The following is an 18,823-nucleotide window of genomic DNA, read 5'->3' as shown; positions in this document are numbered from 1 at the left end:
CTTTAGAAATTGTTCTAATGTAAAGCTAGGCCTGTTTAATTTACAGGCATGGAAAGGGATCCAACACGAACATCTCTCGTGAGTGTTGGTGACTGTGTGTTGCTGCTCAGAGAACCAGGCCTTCATAGGGAAAAGGTCTGAGTTAAACAGTGTGGGCTGCGACGCTTTGCTTGGCCATTTTAACTCAACTTTTGCAGTTTAGTTAAAAAAAAAAAAAAAAAAAAGTACCTGAAATGCAATTTTTGATTTTTTTAACAGTTATTAATGATACATCACAGGAAAACAAATGAAATCCGCTCCCGTTTCCTGCTCGTGTGATGATCAGAGATGAAGCTTCGGGTGGTCCACGGAGGTCTCAGGAGTGACGCAGGACTCCAAACTCTGTATTCCTGAATAACAGGAGGACATCGGACTGCAGCTTCAGAGGATCCACATGTGCTTCTCCAAAGTGACACAGTTACAGAAACTAACTTCATCAAATGCTAAATCTACTTTTGTACAGCTGAGACACGTTTTACTCGTTAAGCCCTTTGATGATGAGTTCATGGCCTCGATCTGTAGTTTCACTTTAATCCAACATGACGCTCATTTATTAACGTGACACCGCAGACATGTCAAAGCCTTGTGAGTAGTCTCAGTCTTCACATCTACTCTCCAAAACATCACCAGTGGTTGGTGAGACAATGTCACGGCAGGTCGCTGGACTCAAACACGCCCATCAAGCATGAACGGCATCGTTTCCTTGTATATTTACACAATCTGAAGCTCTAATCCAACATGAGGACCAACTTACCAACCCTGAGTCTGGATGGTAATTTAACATCATGAAGAAGGAAAAAAGCAATCCTTTGGTCACAGTTCTTTATTGTTTTTGTGTTCTCCGAACATTTCAATCAGAAAAGTGTGTTCATAGTAAAACAATCAATAAATACAAACAATAAAACCTGATTATAAAAAGCAGTGGTATGTCCCTTTATCAGAGTTCATGTATCAGAACACTCAGAGCGTTTGGAGATTTGTTCTTCTGAGCATCACGAGCTGAAACGTCTTCAGCAGCAAGAGCTTCACGGATCATCAGGCAGCGTATGCACAACGAGGCATTCAAGAACACCTCAGAAGTTTCCCCACAGGAGGAGAACTAAACGCTGGGGTTACTGAATGACAGAGCGCCACGTTAAAGTTAAAGCACACACTGAGTGACGGTCGCAAACACCTTGTCTGTCTGCTTCATTGACGTCAGCCGTCAGCAGAGAGGAGTTCAAAACCAGAGAGCACATGTCGCCCCGCAGAGGAGCGACCCGGCTAACATTCGGAGTTTGTTTCTACTTCAATATTTAAAAACAGAAATTTATACAAAACAACAAAAGTGTCTCTGGTTTCAGAGGCCTTTAGTCTGACAGGATCCAGCACTCAATCAGAAAACCTTTCATCATGAAACGAAAGAGAAACGCTTCCGCTCACTAACAACGACAACGGGAGATAAAAAGAAATAAAAGTGGTGGAAACATTCAGACAGCTTTAAGATGTGAGCAGATGTTTAATCATCATTACATTTTAAATGTGTCATCAGTCTAAAAATGAGTTTTTAAAGAGTGAATAAAATGATGTGGCCGTATTATTGCCACGGTTACTCTCCCTTTAAAACATTTCTCTGAACAGCGTGTGGGCGGAGCTCTTAATATTCAGAAGGAAAAAAAAGTAGAAGCAGTGTTTGTGTAATTACTGTCACTGCCAGGAGGGGGAGACAGTGAGAGGATTTAAAGAAGTCTGGTGGTGGTTTGTGCAGCATCACAGCCACAGACGGGTGAACAACAGGGATTATGTGCTTCTGATGAAATGTTGCATGATTTACTTGATGCAATAAGAGTTTTTTGGGGGAGCAACAGAAACTCAGAAACACACAAACATCTGACATCAGGATCAAATTTAGAAATTTCCTGTGAATACAGAATGTAAATGATTAGACTCAGAGGCCAGAACTCACAGAACAGCTGCTCTGATTCTGAGAATCTCCTCGAGTGTGTTGATCTCTAAGTAAATAATTTCTGATGAAGACACACCCGAAGTTTCATATTTAATAAAAACAGATTCTCTCACACGCCACACTTCTGCTTGCTCTGTGCGCATCATCACTTATTCAGAGCTCAGTGTCAGATAGCATCACACGTCCACAACTTAAACACCTGAGAGGCGATGACCAGCTCGGTCACTGAGCTTTAAAACGAGGAGCGTCCGAGCTCGGAGCGTCTCACAGACGGCCGGTTTTCCTCTATTCGTGGATTTGTTTGCAAAAACAACGACATCAGCCGTAACGCCTGCACAGAGGCACCATTCGAGTTTTCAGACGCTGAACTTGGCCGTAGATGCAGAAAAATATTGTTTCTGATATGCAGTAACTTCATTCATTGACCTTCATTTACTCAACACTAAGCAGCAGGGAAACAGCTGCTCAGAGTTATTTTTACATGTCTGTGGGCAGTCGGCAGTATTTATACTGCTTTTTGTATCTCAGCCGCTGTTTTGCATCTTTTTGCATTTTGTGGCTCTTTGTATTTAAAGCGACGCTGCTAAAGCAAAGAGAGGTGGAATGGACTAAAAGTCAGCTTCTGTTTTCAGTAACGATCTTTCATATTTATCTAAAAGTCAAGTTTGTGATAATCTGAAGAGTAACAGTGAGTTTAGTGTGAGCTGGATCGCCGTCAGACTGGAGGCCCTTATAAAACTTTCTTTAAAGTGCAGATCATTACAGTAACAGTCAGAGCGAAGTCTGAACCTGAGTCTCCTTCTCCTCTTCCTCCTCAGCTGATGATGAAGACTCTCGGTCCCTCCTCTCTCATCGGGGGAAGGCTCTCGATCACCATGTTGTCCATCAGCCCGTACTTGTCTTCTTTTTTACTCCTTCCTCCTCCATTGGTTACAACCTGCTGGTTAAGCTCCTCCCTCTCCACTGGCTGTGAAAGCTGAATGGTCAGCTCCTTCATCGTCATCTGCATCAAAAGACAAGGTATTTAGTCCTGAGTGACCTCGACAACCCTTTGAAGCCAAAACATGTAAAAGTGTTACTGCATCTAAATGCTAACATCAGCCTCGCCAATGTGTTTACCAACGTGGATACCAACAGAAAATTTCTGAATACTCAGGAATCCCAACTTCCTGTTTCATAGGCGTGATCACGTAGCTGCCCAGAATGAGCCTTGCTGAGCTGCTGGCTAAAAGAAAGGTCTGAAAAAGACCTGGAGAACCTCACTCGGTAGTGGGAAACTGGCTAGAACTGTTTCTGGGATGTTGATAGCCTTCTTGGAGCCACTGGGTGTGATGCTGGGGTCTCCATCGCTCTCTGAGGAGACTTCAACACTGATGTGGGTGATGATGGATAAAACTGGAGGAGTGCCCTGCTCAAGCTAAACCAGAACTGGTTTTGTTTATTGGCTTCTGTGTTAGGCACAGATTAGCTGCTCGACAATAAGGTGGCTGTAGGGGGAGCAGGTATCAGCTTAGGTCAAAGGTCAGTGGTAGACTTGATCTGCAGCTGTATGTCTTGTACATTCGTCATATGTCTTGTAGTACTAGCATCGTAACATTTGCTACACAACACTAATGATGTAAGACTGAGACTGAGGGGTCTGTGTTAGTTTGTACTGAATGATCTGTTGGTCCCATTTCATTTCAGGTTTTTTCAGTTGATGCAACATATGGCACACATATATGTATGCCATCCATGTTTGCCAGGTTTCTTACACTGACAAACTCAACACTGCAGTCCTTTTTATGCACATTTTATTGAGTTACAGTTCCAAAATAAGAACATCGCCATCAAAGCAGAGCAGAGCTGCAGGATGCATTCAATGTCTGACAGGTCCTCTGAAATAGGAGCTGTTCAAAATCTCACTGAGATGATCGGAATTTTAACAATAATGCAGACGGATCACCGACCTGCAGCTCTCTGAAAAGGTGCAGCATGGCCACGCCCACCACGATGACCACAAAGGATCCCAGAGTTGTAACGACGTCGATGGCCGACATGCTCCTCCACTCCTGGAAGAGGATGATGGAGGTGGAAAGAACCACAGAGGTGAAGAGGACGTAGTAGATGGGATAAACCAGCAGGGTGTTGAAGATATCCAGAGACTTGTTCAGGTAGTTTACCTGGAGGCAGACACAAGGACAGGTAAGTCACACAGTCCTGTGGCAGAATAACAACATAAAGCATGTTTGTGTTCGTCCTGGGATCCATACATGTCAACGATGCGTCTGAGAACACACTGAAGGGTGGGAAATTTCTGTTTTTAAATATATCCTGGACAGGGTGTGTGTGTGGATGTTTAGGTTCTTTTCACTTGTGTTATATTGTGTGTGTGTGTAGTTATTTGGTGTCCTTCAGTGGGTGTTTGATCACTTCAGGGTCGTTTTCTCTGCTGGTGTTTCCTTATGTATACATTTCTATGGAGATGATGCTGTCAGCTGTTACTCACTTTCTTCATTATGCAAACACTAGAAATCCTGCATTCTGCCTTTGATGTGAGACGATATCTGATGGAAAGTTACTTCATGTGTTTTCAGCCAACAAGTTACAGATTTCTGCCCAAATGCTGAAGAGTCCATTCAGATGAACAGTTTGTTTTGTGGAAACACAGATTAATAGGCATCCATCTAAAATCATGTCCCTGCAGAATGTTTGCAGACAGCACAAAGAGGACGAAGCTGAAGCCCAAACATCTCTGGCCCAGCCATTCATCACTGTGTGTTTTACCATTAAACAATAATACAGCTGAGAAACAGAGATAAGGGTCGGATGAACAGACCTGTGAAGCTTACCTGTGTTACTATGGAGACAATAAGCGTCACCAGCAGGATCCAGGTGAGAGGATTAGCAAGGACAGAAAGATCATAAAACACTGAAGATAAAGAGAGAACGCACAGGTGACTTAATAACAGCAGCAGCCTTACAAAGGAGACATTTTATTTAAACAGTGATATTTGTCTATAAAATACAAATCCAGAGTAAAAATCTGAGAATTTGGAGACATTCTTGCTCGTGTGTGTATGAGGCATCATACTGTGTATTCATCTTTAAGACAGTGGATGAGGGAGGGATTTTAAAAAGTTGAATTGATTTTCCTGAGAATGAGTCATGTGACTCAAAGGAAACAAATAAAATGCAAAGAAATGAAGCAGAAAATCAGAGCATCAGCATTCTCTTTCACAGAGCAGAAAAAATGCCTTTCTTTGCAGCACGGGCACGGCGGCTTCTCTCTCACTTACCTGTGTTGATGGCGATGGCGAGGCCTTTCACCGAGGAGACGGTGAACGCACCGAGCAGCGAGCAGATGCCGATGTAGACGAGGATGTTGGACTGACCGAAACGAGGACAGCAATACAGCACGAGCACCGCACACAGCACCAACACCAACGCCACATAGACCAGAAAACCTACACACACACACACACACACACACACACACACACACACACACACACACACACACAGATAAGAAAACAGATTCTGACACAGAAACAAGGATTTCTGCTCCTCACTTCAAATCTGAACTGATAAAAAGTTGTTCTGCACCAAAGCTGAGGCTCAGGTGTTACTATGACGATAAGCCAGCCTCACATCTGTATCAGTGTGCCTGCATTAAGACTCTGGATCAGTGAGATAACACTGCTGACATCATAGTAAAATTACATTATCGGGCTGTCATTTTTAGCTGTCCAACCTTCCAACTCGCCTCTGTGGCCTTACAGAACCTTAAAGGCTACGCAGTGACCTCTGGGGCTGATGAAGACGTCAAAGAACAAAACTGCAGTATCTCTAATGTCCACTTGAGGCAGCATCCAGAAGTAATTCAGTCCTCATATGAGTCTTTGTGGGGGTCAAGTGCTGAACTGAAAACAATGATTTAAACTAAAGTTTCCTTAAAAAAAGGTCAGACTAACTGAAGCTTGACGACCGAATGCTCTGAGTGTGAGATAAATGGTAAATGGCCTGCATTTGTATAGCGCTTTACACATCCAGTCATCCACCCATTCACGCACACATTCACACACAGTAGAGCAACCCCTCTCACCAGGCTCCAGCAGCTTGTTGGTCATCTCCCGTAGTGACGTCACTTCCTGTTCCTGTGGGGCGTGGATAACCAACAGGATGCTTCCCAGCACACACAGCAGACAGCCGAGCTTCCCCACAATGTTCAACACCTCCCCCAGCAGGTAGGAGGACAGAACTGCACTGCAGAGCACACAGGACGTCACATTAGCATTGATCCACGCCACAGAAGGAAATTCAAGGACAAACATGCTGCTTTAAAACACAAACAAAGGAATTTAAATTTACCTGATGAGGACACTCAGAGCGCCCAGCGGAGTCACCAGCGTGGCCGGAGCGAACATGTAGGCGGCAAAGTTGCAGACTTCTCCTGCTCCCACTGCAGAGGAAAAGAAAATCACTGCTGACAGCAACATAGAAACTATTTTTAATCACTGGAACATAGACCGAAATTTGAATAAGATCCAGGATGAGTTTAGCTAAAGGAAACTGCAGTTTAGCTCCATCACACGAGAGAAAAATACACAACAGACCCGTTTACTTTCATGACAGATTTGTACACATGTCACATCCTAAACTAACAGCTGTTGGCTGTGCTGGCTGAGCTGAGGATCAGAAAACTGAAACTCTTACTGGTTAACAGGCCTCCCCACCAAAGCCAGTCCTTCAGGTAGCCATGGCCTCCTTCACCTACAGAAACACACACAGCACGATCAGCACGAAGCTTCACCTCATTTACCTGAAAACAGAAACTCGTCTTTGTATTTAGAGACCATTATATCCATACTTAGAAAGAGACTAGGATACCAGTCCTACAGTAAATTTACAAACTATAAAAATATGTCTACAATCTGTCCCAACAGCTTCCTATAAATATATCAAATATATAAACATCTGAAACTGGCTCATCCAAGTCAGGAAATCTTTGTTTTCCTCCTTTTTTCCACCTTTAACACATTTCATCACTAAATTATAGAACAGAATAGAATAGATCTTTATTGTCACTGTTACAAGAACAATGAAACAGCTTGGCTTCTCTCCGTTAGCAGTATGTAGATTTTTTACATTAAAATTCCTTCAGAATAAGAGAAAAAAAAAAAAAAAAGAGAAACCAAAAAATAAACTTAAAGTTAAGTCTGTAGGTACAAACATACCTACACGGCGAGTGTGTGTAATGACATAAGTATCTATACAGATATGTACAAGTTATATATGCCATATAAAAGAGCAGGTGCAATATAAAAATCTTGGAACCAGTTCAGGGAGGAAGCATCAGCACGTCCATAAACCAGAATCCCATCCGCTACACAGCGAGCCTCCTTTACAAGCTCCCGAACAAATAAGGACAAATGTGCGACTTTAAAACTTTAGCCTGATCCGTCCTCCAAACATTCATTTACTCTCGGAGACAAACATCAGCAAGCTCTTCATAGAAGAGAAAACCCACCACACCCACAGTTTTAATTATTCTAATGAACATCGATTCTTGCAAAATGAGTTTAGTTCCCAAAAATCGGACCTGCAGATATCAGATGCCGTTCTCAGACTTCACGTTTGCTTTTAATACATTTTTTTTTCAGCATATGAGATTTAATTTACTGGCAGATTTACTCTACATGTACTTTATGAACTTTCAGAATCCAAGAACCTGAACCTTCGGTGTTTTTTAAAAATGCTGTGATGGCGAGCAGACCTGAAACAAACACAGTGTGACACAGATACCAGCGAGGGAATAACAGAAACTCTGAGAGTGATGATTCAGACATGATCTGTGATACTCATGAGCTCGTCTGTCACACTATACATGAGTCGTTGCACAGTATCCACCCCGAGAGCACCTGAAACTGATATCACTTCCTGGAACGTCAGAAAGTCATTACATAGGAGGGAGAAGACCAATGAAGCAACAGCAACTCAGAGCGGGAGGTGAGTGAGTTCCTGTAGTGGTGATAAAGGTCAACGGTCTCATCTAAAATATCAATAAACACTCCAAATATAATATTGACCTCGAAGATTAAACAGACAAAGCTGGCCCTCCCTCCTCGACCGATGCATTTATTGGGAACTATTTTCAATGGTGGATGAATCCACATGTGGTCTTGCCATGAATACTGATAGAATCAGGGATGAGCCCAAATAAACCTCATAAGTCAAACATCAGAAACACCTGACTCTGCTCACCTGCTCTGGTGTGTCCGTTGTTGGCCAATCGGAGGAGGGCTTTCTTCTTGAGAATGACGCTCCCACCAATCAAGAAGGCCGACAGCAGGGCGAGGGTCAGGCCCAGCCACAGGTTGTAGGTGCTGTTTGACTGTACATCTGGAGACAAACACTGAGTGTGTGTTTATCAGGGTGTGTGTGCGCCTCAGGCTGTGTGTTTATCAGGGTGTGTGTGCGCCTCAGGCTGTGTGTTTATCAGCGTTATCACACCACGCAAATCCTGCCCCACACATACAGGTCTGCAGTAAACTGGCAACAGAACAGCTGGTGGGGAAGCCTCTTGAATTTCCAGCTAATAAACTAGTGGTGGCTGTCCAATAGGAAGTGGTCCTGGGGTCATTAACCCACTCCCCCCCCCCCAAAAAAAAGGCAGTGATCATTCCTGTCAGACCTCTGTGACACACTGCCCCACTCCATCATGTGAGCACAATAGGACACCTTAGCTCATTTAACGAGCTCTTAAGACTGGCAGTGTCATATTATCCCAGCAGAGCGCTGCTCTCTCAGACTGCGGGCTTACTCACAGTTCCTGAAGTTTCTATAGAAACGGAGGCAGAGCCTTCAGCCGTCAGGCCCCTCGCATGGAACCAGTCTGGATTCAGGCGACACCCTCTCCACTCACTGAGGCTTCATTCTCTCTGTTTTATAGGTAGGGCTGAATCAGGTGACGCTGAACCCTAACCCAGTTATGCTGCAGTGGGCTCAGAGTGCTAAGGGACCTCCCATGATGCACTGGGAATTTCTTCTACACTCCTGTCTCTTCATCCCCAGGTGTTTTTACGGTGCTTCTCTCTGTCATTAAGTTTTGTGTCTCTATGCTCTTCATTCCCCCCGCTCACTGAGCCTGGCTCTGATGGAGGTCTCTTCCTGTTTAAAGTGAGATCCTTCTTCCCACTGTCACTAAAAACGGTTGCTATATCAGCTGTGAGGTGACTGAATGTTCAAAGATGAAGAGCTGACACTCGTGCTATTGCTTCAATTAGAAAAATAACCACACACACACACACACACACACACACACACACACACACACACACACACACACACACTCTGCTTGTGCTCCTGATCTCGCTCACAGCGGTGATGGTCACGCCTCAGTTCACCTGAACGAGTCTGTGCTGCGTCCAACTTCCTCCTTCATTGTCTGTACCGAGGAAGTGCGGAGTAACCTTCCTCTCTCTGCTTCTCTCTTTCTATTTGATCTACTCCATGTTTGGTCTGTTCATCATCTTCAGCTGTGCTTCGGTGTGTTTGGACACATCCTGCCTGTCAGGCTACCATGATGCTAACACAGACGTGACAGATACAGTTACACACGTCCTGTGGAGTTCATTTCCTTGTTCCTCGTGTTACATCTGAGCTGCTACACAGTTAACCCTGATAGTGCGAGGAACCGATCACTTCCTGGAAAGACAGTTTCAGGAACTCGTCCCCAGAGACGTGCAGAACAATGGAGACGACAACACAACCAAACAGTCATTAAAGTTGCAGCTCATTAGGTTCCTGTAGGGGAAACTTCTAATGACATCATCCACAATGTCAACAAATAAAGAATGATTTTTTTTTCCTTCCCAATAAAAGTTTTTCATCTTGGAAACACTTGTGCATATAAACATTAGCACAAACATGAGCCACTGCATCCCGCGACTGTGTATCAACTGAAATCTGTCATCAGTAATCAGGATTCTCATACCTGAACTTATTTGCGCTTGTTAGTTTATCATGTTTGCTAAAACTCATAAACTAACAGCGCTCAGCGTTACAGCTAAATACATAACATGGAAGAACACAAAACCCTGACTAAACATGGAGATTTAACCTTTTTAAACAGAGACTGACTCACTCAGGTGAATGATAATATTTCAGTGGTGGGTGCAGCTCTACCAGTCATTGGGTTGGTGGTTCGATCCCATCTACATGCTAAAGTATCCTTGAGCAAGCTGGTGAACCCTGAGTTGCTCTCCGATGTGCTCATCAGAGTGTGACTGGGTGAAGGAGGCATGTTGTATAGAAGATTTTTGAGTTCCCATTTTTCCCCCTTAAACACTCGGGTGGCTTTTATCCACTCATCAGTGCCTCATTCGGCTAATTTAACCTGCAGCTGTTGTTTACCTGTTGTCTCAGGTTTCCAGCACAGCACTGCTGACTCAGCAGCGCTGTAGTCATGGGAAACTAAGAACTACGTGAAAGTGTCAGATATCAGATTATTATTCTGAGGAAAGACTCGATGGATGAGACTGACGTGAGCCTTGAAAGCCATCAACACACAACAATGAACATTTAAACACACTGATATTTAACCCTAAACAAACTCCTCCTGCCTACTTACACAGGAATGTTATAGAGGTGTGTGTAGGGGTGTGTGTGTGTTATACCTGTCTGTGTGCCGTTGCTCAGGTGTGTGTTAATCAGCGTTTCTCCAGTGACCAAACACACTGTGAACTGAGAGCCACACCACAGCCTCACCGCTGACCCTGCAGAGACACAAACGCGACACATTTTTACATCCTTCATGTTTCAGCTAATCATTTATTTTTTACTGATTACAGCCACGTCCATGGAAGCGCTCTCGTTAACCAGGCAGGCTGAATTTAGCAACAGTGACATCATTAAAAAGACAGTCAAATGCGTTTTATTTTGAAAATTCAAACACTGCTAGCAAACATTGAAAACAACGTTCCCAAAGCTCTGGGAGCTGCACGGCTCTGGGGTAAAACACAGGCATGATTTTCAACAGTCCAAGATGGCGGAGCTGGAGTCTGTCTGCTGCGTGAAAGACTCACCGGAGACGTCAGCGGTCACCGGTGGGACAGTATGAGACAGTCTGCTCCAGCACCAGCTAGTCGGCTGTGACTGAACTTTCAAAGTAAAATTCTTGCATAAATACAGAGTCTCATAAATAAAGAGCAGTGTGCTCTGAACTTCACTTTTCTACATGAAATCCTCAAAGCATGTTTCAAACATAAAACAAGACGGTGGACAAAAAACAGCAGTGAGAGGACGCTGCTGTCTCTGAGCTGAAGTGTTCAGGAAGCTGTGGAGAGATTTATGACTCCCCAAAGAAAGACTGTAATATGACAGCATACGACCCTCGGCGTTTCTATCACTGGATCATTGTGCTGCTACAGTAACAATAAGCAGCAAAGAGGACGAGTAAAACCAGGCAGAGCAGTTTAATATTTACACTGTCAACAGTGAGCGCTCGTACGGGCCACCATAAAACACACCCCGCAGCCGTGTGGGTGACAGATTAACAGCAAGTGCAGAAAAACAGTGTTTGGATTTTAGACTCAGGATTTAATTAAGAGAAAATTAAATACAACAAAATCACAAAATACTGAGAGGGAGAAATACGCACGTCAAGGTCAAATCCTCACAACACACTCGGGCCAAATTACGGAAAAACGGAACCGATTTTCAGGAAAGAAAAAAAAAAGCAGAAATTTAGCTGAAAGTCACACGAACATTCACATTTCTCTGTTTGCCATGAAATAAACAAAATAACTTTCCATCTTACGATGCTTTTACATGACGCCAAGCTGTCTGTTTCCATGGCGCTTCCTCAAAATAGCGACTTTTATCTAATTTGGCCTGAATTACAGGAGCAGGCCAGCATCCCTGAACAGCAGCCGGCTGCTTGGATTTTCAGGTTTTGCTCTCCTACGTGATGCTATGTGGATTCTCTGTCAGCCCCACGGCTTCGCAGTAGAAGAGTCCAGATGTTGGATCGGCCCACCTACAGGTCAGAGCTTTCGCCAACATCTGGAGCATCACGAAACCCAAAATGTAACAACAACGAGCCGGAACTGCCGAGCAGCTAGAATCCTCCACCGCACAGGAATGAGACAACATTTACTCATAAAAGTCCAGCAGCTGCTCTCCTCAGCTCCAGATGTTTATGGGCTGATGTTAAAAGACCACACAGTGGGAAACGTCTACTATCTAAAATCTATCATAAGATAATATCCATCTGAATTGAGCCCAGAGAAATGTGGGAGAGCGAGATCAAACCGAGCTGCTGTGAGAAATAATCGAAAAGTTTCATCAGAAAATACAAGAACATAAATTTCATGTTCATCAGTGCAGGTGCGCTCAGTCTTCTGTCATCCATCATATTTCTGAGATTTGCATCATAAAAGCTCAGCATGGGCTGGAAATCATTAACATTAACATCATTAACCATCAGCCTCCATGACTAAAGCTGAACATGATGATGGGAACTAACCTGAGCTGAAGCATAGAAAACAAACAGAAATGCAACTGCTGCTTGTTTCTGTGCCGATTATTACCCAGCTAACACACAAAGAAGGGAAATGTGAACATGCATAAGCATGTATGCAGTGTTGTTAATGTCAGTTATTGCCCTCAAATATATCTGTGACCGAGTATCTCCAGGTCACTAATCCAAGGAGCCGGGAAAAAAAAAGCAACCAGATTCTTTAAGTTTGTTGGAGATGTTTCATCCCAGAAGCTTCTTCAGTTCTGAAGCAGATGGAGCAGAGTCCCAGGGACTTACGCCCGAGTGGGAGTTGACCCTTAAGACTGACTCAGCACATGAGTCAATGTGTGAAAACGGGTGTGGGTCATTATCAGCAGAGCTTTCAGGTGAAACTATTGTGAGACCTTGCCTCACTCTGTCATGTGACTTATTGAGAACACCTGACCTAGGATGTGAGTGGGCGTTAAGGCGTCTGGGAGGCATCTCAAAACCGCCTGTCTTCTACTCGAAGAGTGACCTTTGACCTTTAGATGTACAGCCGAGGCAGCTCTTCTAGGTTCTCCCATGTGTTTATGAAGTGTTTGTTTTCTGTAGAGGTCTGAGCAATCCTCGCTGCGCTGCACAGGATACACCACCAGTTGTGGTCTGAGGGTGTGGCTGGGTCTGAAGCACACTGGGATGTCGTGCTTGGAGAACTCACTCACTCACACACACACACACACACACACACACACACAGTAACAACTCGTGGAAATGCCCCTGTCCATCAGGCTGAGGAGGAGCAGTTTTCCGGATCGTTGTGAGTCCTTTTTAAACAGAGCGCAGTTTCTCTAACGTGTCAGGACACATGAACATAAACCCGACTGAGAACAGTCTCTGCAGTCATGCACGAACTATTCAGTAATCTGAGAATAACACTGAGCACGAACGAGGTTCCTCTAGTTAGTTTTTTCCACCCGCACTCTGCACTTGTTTCCTGCTCCACAAACAAACACCTGACTGACACACACACACACACACACACACACACACCTTCTTACCGTTTGTGCACGTCTCATTGCTCAGGTGAACATCTCGCATCGTGCTGCTTTGTTGAGGCTTTCACAGAACCGGAAGTAGCCTGCGGACTCTGCGCGTCCACAGAACTCAAACTAATTGTCCGGAGATGTTCAGAAAGCGAGCGACAGCGTCTCAGCCAGCATGAAGCCCGCAGCCCGCCTCACTCACACCACAGCCCTGTCACGGAATCAGCGGAACAGTGACTGAAAGCAGCGGAGCAGTGGGGCAGGTGAACACCTGACCCCGCCCTGCCGGCACGAGCCGGTCCCGCCCTACACAGGCGGAGCAAACTCAGCAGAGGCCCGGGGCAAACGTGCGCCGTGGGGCCCCAGTTTCCATGATTTTAAATTGATTTAAGTATTAAGTAGTATTTTAAAACTTATTTAATTCCTTCAAAGTCAATAGATTGAACTGACAGACAAGTGATAATAATGCTACATAGATCTATTTCAAACTATGTTTCTTATTGCCATTATTTGAATTGACAACATTGGAATTATAAATATTCCCATACTTTGGACCTCTGACTTCTTCTTCAAATGAGGTTAAATTAAAATGAAAACTGCTTAAAATTCTACTGATTTTGTTTTTTATTGGCAACATTTAGGAAATAATACTGGTATAAGCGAAGTGGGTGGTTGCTTGTCTCTGTGCGTAAACCCTGTGACAGGCTGTTGACCTGTCCAGGGTGTACCTGACCTCTCGCACTATGGTAGCTGGGATAGGCTCTCCCCGCCCCGTGATCCTGGTAAGGATAAACAGATCCAAATATCGTGTCACATTTGACGATTGACCTCACTTTTACATTTCACATCTATCTTTTTCCAAGTTTAATGTATACAAGTATGTACACAGATTAAGTAACAGTGTGTTTCTGATTGAGTGGTTACAGCACTCAGTAAAACAAACTGAAGCTAATGAGCTGACATGATCTGATCAGCTATTAACCTTCTGATCCATCTGCTCCGTTTAATAGTTAAAAGCAGGTAACATATGTAGATAGCGTAGTGGTAACACCACAGGCCTTTGGAACTTCAGGTCTTGGGGTTCTGTTGACTGTGATGGAAGAATGCTTTTGAACTTCAAAATTCAATTTGATAATTTTTAGAATACTTGGTGTTTTTATCTTCTGTGTCATCACGAGGACCTGAATAAAAAACACTGACCTGCTGAAATGAAGATGACAAGGGATTGTTTGAAAAAGGACATCATGTCAGAGTGCATGATGTGTTTATATCCTGTTCAGAGACACTATAAGCTAAACACAAAGCTTTGGAAAGTGAAAGCTCAGCAGTTTGTGCTGGATAGCAGCAGGTACCTAACATGTTCGAGTTTTCACTTTAATCAATTAACTGAATTCATCACAACAAAAGAACACACTTTTTTGCCTCACGTTGTCACATTTTGCATTTTTATTTCTTGGAAAATTAATTTTATCCATTTCTCAGCACTTCATTTGACAGCAGTTGGTTTTCAGAGAGAGGACAGCTGTGGCTCTCCTCTGAAGCAGGGAGCGAGGTGGGGCTGGGACTCAGACCTGAATAGCCGAGCCTGGCTCGACTAAACAAAGTCCAGCAGAGCAGTGTTCAGTTGCAGTAGTTCTGCAGGTCGAAGATGGTACAGGGTTTGTGACAGCATTCCTCCACAATGCCTCGCTTCACCATCATTTCCATCTGGTCTTTGAAGGTCACTTCATTCTCACCACCTTGCACCACAGCACCACCTGCCTTTGGAGGGAGGAAACCTGATGGGATGAAGAGCAGGTGAATGTTGAGATCTAAAAATTCTGGTCATTTATATTAAAGAATACATATCAAACATTATTAGAACATAAATTACTAATTCTAACACAAAGTGTTACAAAATCAGCGCTATTATATGATGCAGGTGTTGAGACAAATGGCAATAGATGTAAACTAATCATGTAGGGTCCATAAAGATATGGAAAATTACTATTACCATGTTTCCAACATGAAAGCTGATTTAAAGTGAACTCAGAGAAAGAAAAGCTGCCCTCAAATAGTTTGTCTAGTGTTTCTGTTCGTGGTTGGTGGTCTCACCAAGCAGAGGGTCCACATCTCTCCTGGGGTTGTAGAAGAAGCCTCTGTCCCCACAGACCAGGTACAGGGCATCCACCAGGTGGGAGCCGCACAGGTGCTGTGGCCCACCGACGGCCTGGGAGCCCGGCCACGAAACCATCATTAAGACGAGCAGGGAGAAGGTCTGGAGCCAGAGCGCTGCCATGCTGGAAAAGAGCTGAACACAAAAGCACATTCACGTTAGCATCACAGTCACTGTCCTCACAACCAAACCTACAGCCAGCACTCACCTGCACAGACAGAGAGGAGGAGGTAACTCTGAGATGAAGGGCAGGAGCAGCTGGGCTGTGTGAGGCAGAACCAAGAGCCTTCTCTCCATTTATACTCCACCAGCACCACCTGGACACACCCCCTGTTCCACGTGTTTCCGTGGAACCTATTTCACCTACATTGTGGGGACTTGTGTGCGATTACGGATTATGGGGACTCTGCAAAAATACCCTTAATATGATTTATTAAACCTGAGGTGAAAGATTTGGTTTAAGTTTCAGGAAATTGAACGTTAGTCAATGAACAGCCCTGTGAAGAGATGGCGAGACGAATCTGTGTGTGTGTGTGTGTGTGTGTGTGTGTGTGTGTGTGTGTGTGGACAAACAGATGCGCTGCCATCAGCACATATTAAGTGCCAGTGTGTTTCTGATTGACTGGTTACAGCACTTAGTAAAACAAACTGAAGCTAATGAGCCGACATGATCTGATCAGCTATTAACCTTCTGCTCCATCTCCTCAGCTCATTAGTTTAAAGCAGATAACAGTCGTAGAAATCATTTTTATTCAGCTTTTTTACAAGATGTGTTCACATAATGCAGCATCTCCTATCCTCCATCACGCCTGACGTTAACAGACATGAAAACTGAAAATAAGTCCAAGCTGTCTTTTCGTCAAAGAGCTGATATTTGTGATGAAATGTGTGGACTGAACGTTTGTAAAAAGAAATCAGGATGTGCAGCAGAGCTCAGAGTGAAGCGAAACATGTCAGAAGATTTCAAAGTATTTCAAACTCAGTCGTGTAACTGTAAAGAAGTTTAATTACACATGTAATTCCTGACAGAGCTCAGAAGATCAGAAAAAAGGAAAAAGAAGATCGGAAAAAAGCACAATTTCAGTAGAAAAAAAACTGCTAAAATGTCCTGTAGTTATAAAACTGAAATTTTTGTTAATAAAAAGAAAATTTCAGATTTATTTATTTATTTATTTTTAATGTGGACAGATTGTATAAAAGTACTATTTCTATAGCACATTGGTTTTTTTTATTACTTACTTACAGGCGAGTTCTTTATCAGCTGGAAAAACTGTAAAACTCATGAATATGAAGTTTAAAACTCATGCCCTTCATCACATTGTTCAAAGTCATTCAATGAGGTGGCTTAGAGTCTTTGGTGGGCCAATTCTGGCCCCCGGGCCTGATGTTTGACAACCCTGAACTACGCAGACAGCATGAAACACAAAGACAAAAGCTTGACTGTCCTGATGTTACAAATAGTTTATTGTAGTTATGGGTCTAAGATGACTTCAGCTCTAGTTCAAGTTTGTATTTTTCAGTCACGCAGTGAGAAAGAGCCCGACTGCACAAAAACCCAGAGCCTCATCAAACCATCTGCCATCCAAAGAGTGCTTAATGGGTGTCAGAGGTGTGCTGACAGAGCTCTTGTTCCAGCTTGTTAGTCTCTTAAAGAAGCTGCTCAACTGACCGAGAAAGAGCGTTACCATGACAAGCTGTCCATGACGAAGGAGGACGCGTGTTTCAGACAACTTTGTGTTTTCTCATCTGCATCTGCTCCACCAATGAACCAGAAACCAGAGCCGCTGTCACCCCACAATCAAACTATAAAAACATTTTCTGTCAAAACTGCACAATCGATGTAAATTCACTCCATTAAATGCTGAATACTACAGCTCAACTTTTATCGTTTCTGCTCTTGATTTTCTTTTCGAATTTTGTTTTAATTCATATGTTGCATTCATTAGAGATACTAGAAATAGGTGTGAAGAAGATGCATTATATTTATGATAAAGTACTGAATATATTCTGGAAATGAGAACAAACTCCCCACTCTCTGTTTCTCTGTCTCACAGTTTTACATTTTCTAACAAAGCAATAAAAAAATCAATGTCTATATTTAACAAATGAGGCAGTCTACTATGGACAACAGTATCATTTACATGTATTCCAGTTACTGACAGATGAGTGTGCAGATACATTTACCAATGTAGTTTTAACTGGTAGATGTCGGATGATTATTGTAGAGCTGTTTCATTATTTTCTGTTGTAATGTTTTCTGTAGTAGATTGTGATAGATTAAACAAAAATAACAATTGAGTCATGTGTAAAATGTAAATCAGATAAGAATACAGACATTTACAAATAACGCAGGTCTGCAACCAAAAAACTCCATGAGATTTTTTGACTGTTTCTTATAGATTTTTATCACTGAAACCAGGAAAAATGTTTAAAAATTCCATCTTATCAGGTTTTCTTGCAAAACTCATGTTTTTAGTTTAATTAAACGTACAATTTCCCTTGGTAAACTGAAACCTGGTATCCTATACTTGAGTCAAAAAACATATCCAACAATAATTTCTGACATTAATTCAACATTTCTAAGAGTGAGGCTCAAGAGAAATACAAATCGAAAATGCAAGGAGGTTTATTTTGTTCATAGTGAAAGGTAAGGAATCTCAGAGAAATTTGGCATACTTAATTGCAATAAAATATTGATTTTTTTCATCACTGTTGTGCTTTTTTTAATGTGAACTTCTCATGTTTTGCAAAAAAACTGTACGTAATGGAGGGAAATGGAGATCATTTTTTGGATTCAGCACCCTAAAAAACATATAATTTACCAAAAATATTGCATGCAGCACAGTTTTTTTTAATATTATATTTAAAGTGATAAGATAAGACTTTATTGATCCCACTGTGGGGAAATGTGTGTGTCACCTCAGCTCAGGTACAGATAGCAAAAGGAAAATTCAAAAAAATACAAATAAAACACAAAAAAATACAAAATAAATAACATAATACACTACATACAATGGTAGCAAACACAGTATGTGATTATGGATACAGGGTTGTGGAAATATGCAAGAAATAAATGTAACTTTTTTAACATCACTATTACTATCACTATGCTTATTTTGGAGCACAGGATGTGGAAGTCAGATGGTTTGCTCTTTTAT

General features: G+C 42.8%; 2 protein-coding genes across 2 annotated transcripts; both read right to left on the bottom strand.

Moving 5' to 3' along the window:
- Window positions 1–846: 846 nt before the first annotated feature.
- nipal4 (NIPA like domain containing 4) lies at window positions 847–13,768 on the bottom strand. Its single transcript, XM_003458680.5, has 10 exons — window positions 13,526–13,768; window positions 10,642–10,740; window positions 8,228–8,365; window positions 6,680–6,736; window positions 6,335–6,425; window positions 6,069–6,229; window positions 5,263–5,430; window positions 4,816–4,895; window positions 3,934–4,146; window positions 847–2,987 (listed from the first exon to the last, which is right to left on the bottom strand). The coding sequence occupies exons 1-10, from the start codon at window positions 13,563–13,565 to the stop codon at window positions 2,799–2,801; spliced, it is 1,236 nt and encodes a 411-aa protein (XP_003458728.1). The 5' UTR covers window positions 13,566–13,768; the 3' UTR covers window positions 847–2,798.
- A 1,168-nt stretch (window positions 13,769–14,936) lies between these two features.
- Window positions 14,937–15,999, bottom strand: ins (preproinsulin). Its single transcript, XM_003458679.5, has 3 exons — window positions 15,874–15,999; window positions 15,605–15,800; window positions 14,937–15,288 (listed from the first exon to the last, which is right to left on the bottom strand). Exons 2-3 carry the CDS (start codon window positions 15,786–15,788, stop codon window positions 15,131–15,133), a joined length of 342 nt encoding a protein of 113 aa, XP_003458727.1. The 5' UTR covers window positions 15,789–15,800; window positions 15,874–15,999; the 3' UTR covers window positions 14,937–15,130.
- Between the last annotated feature and the right edge of the window lie 2,824 nt (window positions 16,000–18,823).

The sequence above is a fragment of the Oreochromis niloticus genome, linkage group LG10 (assembly GCF_001858045.2).
Source record: "Oreochromis niloticus isolate F11D_XX linkage group LG10, O_niloticus_UMD_NMBU, whole genome shotgun sequence".
Taxonomy (NCBI): domain Eukaryota; kingdom Metazoa; phylum Chordata; class Actinopteri; order Cichliformes; family Cichlidae; genus Oreochromis; species Oreochromis niloticus.
This window is presented reverse-complemented; position numbering and strand designations above follow the sequence as displayed.

What these genes read in the sequence shown, in the direction of transcription:
- nipal4 (XM_003458680.5), bottom strand. Translation starts at nt 13,565, where the DNA reads ATGCGAGATGTTCACCTGAGCAATGAGACGTGCACAAACG. An exon ending in CAATGAGACGTGCACAAACG is followed by an intron (nt 10,741 to 13,525) that starts GTAAGAAGGTGT and finishes GTGTCTCTGCAG; the next exon opens with GGTCAGCGGTGAGGCTGTGG. An exon ending in TTGTCTCCATAGTAACACAG is followed by an intron (nt 4,147 to 4,815) that starts GTAAGCTTCACA and finishes GTCTGCCTCCAG; the next exon opens with GTAAACTACCTGAACAAGTC.
- ins (XM_003458679.5), bottom strand. Translation starts at nt 15,788, where the DNA reads ATGGCAGCGCTCTGGCTCCAGACCTTCTCCCTGCTCGTCTTAATGATG. An exon ending in AGATGTGGACCCTCTGCTTG is followed by an intron (nt 15,289 to 15,604) that starts GTGAGACCACCA and finishes TCATCCCATCAG; the next exon opens with GTTTCCTCCCTCCAAAGGCA.